The sequence below is a fragment of the Lipotes vexillifer genome, unplaced genomic scaffold (genome assembly GCF_000442215.2).
Source record: "Lipotes vexillifer unplaced genomic scaffold, Lipotes_vexillifer_v1.1 scaffold272, whole genome shotgun sequence".
NCBI classification, from domain to species: domain Eukaryota; kingdom Metazoa; phylum Chordata; class Mammalia; order Artiodactyla; family Lipotidae; genus Lipotes; species Lipotes vexillifer.
Genome location: NW_006772469.1, coordinates 3286631 through 3293772, shown reverse-complemented (window position 1 = coordinate 3293772; position 7142 = coordinate 3286631). Strand labels below are relative to the sequence as shown.

At 34.3% G+C, this 7142-nt stretch overlaps 1 protein-coding gene across 1 annotated transcript in view; it reads right to left on the bottom strand.

Moving 5' to 3' along the window:
• ANTXR2 (ANTXR cell adhesion molecule 2) overlaps positions 1-7142 on the bottom strand; it is a 165235-nt gene that overhangs the window by 278 nt on the left and 157815 nt on the right. The window contains exon 17 of the mRNA XM_007447567.1: positions 1-1659. This exon is cut by the window's left edge and continues 278 nt beyond it. Within this exon, the coding sequence (XP_007447629.1) occupies positions 1621-1659 (39 nt within the window). The 3' untranslated portion in view covers positions 1-1620. The remainder of the gene's footprint in view (positions 1660-7142) is intronic.

Below are 7142 nucleotides of genomic sequence, written 5' to 3'. Positions count from 1 at the left end.
ACTCTTTCCATCTTGTGCACTCACATGCCCGCCAAACATGAAATGTTCGCCTTCTCCCTTCCAATGTGATGGTCGTTGAACTTATTTTTAGTGTCATTTGATAAGCCTTTGTGCTCGCAGAGAGACATCCCACTGACCCAGCCACTGGTCATTGTCTATACCAGTTCACATCAAAGCAGGCGCGCTTTGTCAGGTTTCCAGTCGAATATCCATTTCGCATCTGAAGTACAGTATCGAAAGTGACTAGATCATTTGAGCTTTTTTCATCAGCTGCTGCCTTCTTCCTCCCCCACAGTGTTTCCGCTCACGCTAACATAATTTGGCATCGTTGACGTGACACGGTGGTTTTTCTAAAAAAATTATAATACATACATTTTCGATGTTTTGTGGTGGTAGACCCTCCTGAAAATTTAATTTATAAATTGATGAGAGGAGGCCTTTTTTTTCTCTCTACTGAATCACAACCAAGGTAGTAGAGTGCCCCTCAAAATCCAAGTAATGCGTATACAGTAATAGGTCATTCAATGTCAAAAGGCATAAAAAGGATGAGCAAAATCTTCACAGGCTGCTGCTTGCTGTTGCCTTTAATTATATTAATTAAATTTTGAAATTTTCATGCAAAGAGAGTTGCTGGCTTGTGACGCTGAAGAGCCCTTGGAGACTTGGAGGAAGAAAATACCCTGAGCGGAAGCTTTGTGGTTACTGCTTCCTTTAAATTAAAAGCAAAACAAACTCCTAGGTATGTTTACAGATATTACTGCTTTATGTACTACTAAGCCCTAAACATAGAAAGAGGGGTAAATCTACCAATCCCAAGGACAAGTTCTCAAATCATGAGTCCATTAAGCTCCACTGAAGATCTCTAGTTAGAGGCCGTCTTCCTGTGGAATAATGCTCTATTAAGTTTCTTCTTTTCCCAAGTGCATAATGAAAGAAAGGTGCCTTCAAAAACTAAAGGGCAAAATCTTGCTTGCTACTGATACCTTGAGGCATCCTGTCTACATTTTGTCATACGTGTGCACTTTTCAGTGTTAGAATGACAAGATTTTCCAGTCAGAAGCTTCCCGGAAGGCACATCGTGGTAGTGGACTTGGAAGGATTTTGTGATCTGACACAGCTATAAGGCAATAGACTCCTTTATTTGCTTAGCCTGGTGGGAGATCTCATACTCTGCCTTTGGCTAAGAATCTTGCCATGTAAACACACAAGTGCCATGTTTCCATGTAAAATGCTCCTTTCTCCATTAAAGATTCACCAGGGCCAATTGTCTTGTGCTCCCTATTTTGGTATCATCTTCATGCTTTTGTTCCTTCCTCTTTTACACATTCAAAACAACTTTCTTGTATAAACCACAGCACGTACATTAAAGTTCCTTTTTATTTTTAATGTCCTGAATCATGTGTTACCATTGAGTTTCATCAATTCCCATGTAGATGGCAGAACAAGAGTTTGAAAATGGTTGATGCAAGCAAAGCAGAAGACAGAGAGAACATGTCCTGACTGAGAGGAATAAAGCTGCTCTTCCAAAAACTTCTGAAATGCACTTTGTTTTCTTTTGGTTGGAAGTCGGCATCGTGAAGATATACCATCTTCATACCTCTTGGTCTTCCTGCTTTCCTTTTACTGAGAGGGAACTCGAGAGAAGTTTATGCACCGGCCCTAGGAAAGAAACAAATCCTTATTGAAATACAGAGGTAATTATTTAAAAAAAAAAAAAAAAGCATGAGAACACCTAGTTTTCCTACTATGATATAACAAATGATCACCCAAGGTAAGGTCAATGTTTGTTAGGATGAAACATGAAGTCATAAGTTTTTTTCTTTGGGTCAAAGCATGATGGTTCATTCAGATCTTTTCCACAGCAAGTTCACCTACATGATGGTATGGTAAAATTAGAGTGAGAAAAGTACTACGGAAAACAGAACTTTGTTATTGCTATTTAAAAAATAGCATTACTATCCGAGCAATAAAAATATCAAAGCCACAACCCTCTATGTTTCTACAATGTATTAAAATGGAAGTGTCCCATTTATACAATCTGGTGCTTTTAAAACTGATATAAAACTGGTGCTTCTAAAATGTATGCATGAGAAGTGTATTTAAGAAGTCGGAAGAGATTGAGGATAAGAAGTCAGGGAGAAAGGGAAGAGTTGCCATCTCTTTGTGATTCCATTTTATAATAGGCTTTTGCAAGAGATTTATTAGCAATCTTGTCCACTGTTGATCATTTCTCACAACTGCACACCACCATTATGTGGTCTCTATAAACGGTGACTTTATTTGCATTCCACATTTCCAAAGAGAGTTTGCCATTCCAATTCCTTAGCAGTTCAGTGAAGCTTGTGGAAACACATTGTTTCATATGTAATTATAAATAATCTAAGAATTAGTTGAAAATAAAGTTTCCAATTAGTAATAAAAGATCCCCTTCTTCCCTCTCCTTCGTGTGACATTGCTGATGTCTTGTACTATATAAATCATGTCTAGATTCCTTAATAAGCCAAAAGGTAGCATATTGCTTTCTAATTTAGGGTCCAGATCACCACCCTATTGAGATTTTCCTATTTCTCATAATATCTGCTCTCTAACTTCATATTTTAGAACTTCTCTTTATTTCCCTCTACATGTGAACAATACATTTGTTTCAGATATCTGGTACATCCAGTGTACATGGTACATTCAAAAGGAACAACAAATATTGTTGGAGAAGAAAGCCTGGAATGTAAAAACAAGATTTTGGTCTATTTTCCTCTCAAAAGCGACTGTTCAACAAGTTTGGAAATTTCAGAAATTAATGAAAAAACAGAAAAGCATAAAAGCAAACTAGTTTACATTTACTCTTGCCTAAAAGGCAAATATTCATCAAATTATCTGTCTTCTAATAATTTTGGAGGTAACATTATTACTATAATTGTCAAATTTATTACTTACTTTGTGCCTAATGTCTACAAATAATATCTGTGCAAAAGGAAGTGGGAGAAAAGCATGGAGAAGACTACCTTAGAATGAGCTAAAAATTCCTTGGTAATGCAATGGTCATAGGTCATGTACTCAGACTGTATTTTTGTATTACCTAGAACCTTCAAAGAAGATTTTTAGAATGAATATTAAGTGAAAAGATGCTCTTCTCCAGATTAGCTACATTTGGCATCATGTGCCAAGGAAACATTAAAAAATGTTATTTTCATGATATATCCCTTTTCTAAAAATTTTTTTCAGAGGGCAGGAAAATGACATAATTAATAAATATTGGGGCAAATCAGTAAATCAGTCCTTCTAAGCCATGACAGTGTGATAGTATAACTATACATACAATGAGAAATAGATTTTAACTATGAATATTAAAACAGTGATGAATATTAAAAATATTATCTTCTGGCAATTTTCCATAATCAAACAAATATATGAGGAAATATATGAGGAGTGACATTTTGACAACAAAGATATGCATTAATGACATCTTTTCTTGTGTATTTATTATGGACCAAAAAAGTAAAAGTTTTTTCTCTTCTGCATAATTTTGAAAAGAAGTTACCATGAATTTCTACTTTTATTTGCATTTTATCACTAATTAACTAGATTTAGATATAAGGCTCTTTTTTGGACCATTTCTGTTCCACACACCAGATTAATCTGGTGACTCTGATTCATTTATTTTATGCAATTGGAGGGTTTAAAAAGTGAAATTCATAGTTCACCTGAATTCTCAAAATCACTTCAACACCTAAATTATTCCAGACCTAAATTATTTTCTATTTCACTTGGTGTAGTTTAATTAAAGATCTAGCAACTCAAATGAAGAAAGCCCTATTGATTTTGACCCTGAGGTCCTTACTTCAGCTCTTCCAAAGCTTGCGATTAAGTATTAATCATCAGCTGCCGCATGTCTGTTGATTCAAGTACCCAAAAACCCTGGTACATGCAATATACACCCCCGTGTTTTAGCACACACATTGACAAAAACAACCAAGTATCTCCTCACCTCCTAATCATGGACTCAGTGCTTTTCATTTTTATCAAGACCTGATAATGTTTTAGTTTACAGGAATTTAGAAGTTGGTAACTTAGAGGAGTTCTATTCAAAAGTTACTTCCTCTGTTAAGCTTTTCCCAGCTCTCCCAGTCATGGGGCTCCTTCCCCCAAATTGCATCTCTACCACAGCCAAACTACATTACATTACACCATAATTGCTGGCTTCAAGATCAAAAGGAAAAGTAACAGTGGTTAAATCTGAGAGCTCCAAAGCCTGAATATGTATCCCAGCTCTGTTATTTATTAACCATGTGACCATGAACAACTTATGGTTTCTTCATCAATAAAATGGGGATTAAAAACTGGACCTATTCATGACTTCCCAGGTGGCGCAGTGGTTAGGAATCTGCCTGCCACTTCAGGGGACACAGGTTGGAGCCCTGGTCCAGGAAGATCTCACGTGCTGCAGAGCAACTAAGCCCAAGTTGTAGCTGCACCACAACTACTGAGCCTGCTCTCTAGAGCCCGTGCGCCACAACTACTGAGCCCACGTGCCACAACTACTGAAGCCCGCATGCCTAGAGCTCATGCTCTGCAGCAAGAGAAGCCACCACAATGAGAAACCCGTGCACCACAACAAAGAGTAGCCCCTGCTCGCCACAACTAGAGAAAGCCCACGTGCAGCAATGAAAACCCAATGCAACCAAAAACAAACAAAGAAAGAAATAAGTGACTAATCACAATTTAAAAAAATTGGACCTATTCTTAGGACTGTTATAAAGATTAAGTCTGTTAATATAGATTTATAAAGCACTTAGAACAGTACCTGGCACATAGTAAACTTGCATTTAAAAAGCAAATAGTTATTATCCATCTCCCCTCTATGATGTCATCGCACAGTGTCTAACACAGAGCAGACTTGTTATAAATACTCACTTAGAAACAAGTGGATGGATGGATGATGTATAAAAGAATGAATACGTGATGACTAGACCTCTACTGGGGGAGGAGCCAGACCTTAAAAATGGGAAGATAGAAAAAGTATGAATTTGAGAGAGGAAAAAAGAGATTACAAAGGAGAAAAATACAACAGTGTAAAAGGAGAGAAGATAATATGGAGAAAATAGAAAAGAGTAGTTCTAAAGAGAAAAGATATATAAAGAATAATCAAGAAAAAAGAAACTATTGGCCAAAGGAAATTTTTATTTGGTATTCCATCAGGTACCTTACTCCCAGGGGATTATTTCATGCTAGCTACTACCATCCACTTATCAGAATATTCTAAAATCAAGGCACCATACCCTGGTTGCAAGTGGCTGTGATTAGGAGTCTGTGGCCCTTTGAATACTGCTCAATACTATCTTACAAAATCCATCAATATAATGCCAATTATGTTTAAGGTCAAGAATGTTAGGCTGCCATTGATATCATGGCAAGCAGTCTAGGCCAGAACAGAGCACAGCAATTTTTATTCACAGGAAATGGGACATGACAGGGTTTACAGGTCTGCCATATCCTCGTGCTTACAATGCCTATACAATGAAGGTATGTTATCAAGGTAACAAGTAAAGCAATGTAAAATAACTTGAGCATACAACTCATCATTGGCTGGTATAGGATGGAAAATATTAGTAGTAATAGTGTTTATTTTTCTGAGACTATTTCACTTTAATTACAAATAATACAAGCTCTGAACATTTTTAAAAAGTTAATTGAATAGGTTAATCATAAACCTAAATATACAGAAATATACATAAAGACATAATTTTAATACTTTATTCCCTATATAGAGGTTAATACTATTATCAGGTAACAGGACTATACAGTCTCTAAAATAAACCACTAAACTTGTAATATGCTAAAACAAATGAACACAAAATTTCTGCTAGCAAGAGTTAAAACAAATGTGTAACATTATGTTTGCTTTATATTTTACAAAATAATTTAAAAAATTTGAATTCAGGTGGCATAAGTGTTTAGGTAATAATAAAACATGTAATATAAAGCATAATTATTAATGTGGAGAAATAACATTAATTTTCTCTATATTTTCAAATTTTTAATTAAATATTTTAAAAAATAATTTTCTTGACTTAAAATCGTGCTCTAATCATCCATCTAAATTATGGGTAAAATCAAAGTATACTGTTGTTCTGATGCTTTAGGTAATGCCCATATTATTTATTCAATTAGGCAATCACTTCAACCAACTTGAATTTGGTATCATGCCGTATAAGTCACTAGGTCATAAATTTCAACAATAAGAACATATAGTCAATGGAAAATTGAATTAAATGAGTGTCCTTAGGACTGCATTAGTTTAAAAATGAACTATGTATGTATTCCATTCTTTTGCCTTGGGAATATAGAATTCCTTGAATGCAATGAAATAATTGTAAAATTTATCCATTTTGTATGACATAGAGATTAGGAGTAAAATTTCTTAAATATTAAAAAAAATAAAGTTAGGTAGAACAAACAGAATTTAACTACTGACTTTAGATTATAGCCAAGTACATTTAAAGTACATTAATTTAAAAATTGTGATAATTCAGATAATGACTGACCAGCTTATAATTTACCTTCTCAACATATTAAACAACCAGGCAAATTAACTATAAACAAGATTACTATTGGCATATTTACCTACTTAAATAAGTTGTAGAATATTAGAATTATTTATATATTAATGATTGACATCATTGTATTGTAATCTGGGTATGACATTTTATTTGCCTAATAAAAATTATGGTTTAAAAGGAATAAAACTGCCTCCCATTGAATGTAAACCATCTTATGCAACTTTATATTGAGCAACATTACCTAATTAGTGAGCTTCTGTGGCAAGAAAAGAACTCTCATGCATTGCTAGGGAAAATATAAATTGGCAAAAACTATATATAAGCAACATATGTAATAATAGTCTTTAAAAGCTTATATCTCTTGACTCAGTAATTTCATGTCGGGAATTAAGCAAAGTATCTGTAAAGTAAAGTATCTAGACAAAGATTTCAAAATGTTTACAATGGGATTTTTATAATGTGAAAAATATAATCAGTACATTTATATTTATTTCTGTCTCAAAATCAGAGAATAATTAAATTATGATTAATCTAATGGTTATGTAGTCATTAAAATAGAAATTAAAAAAATTTTTTAAAGATGTAGGG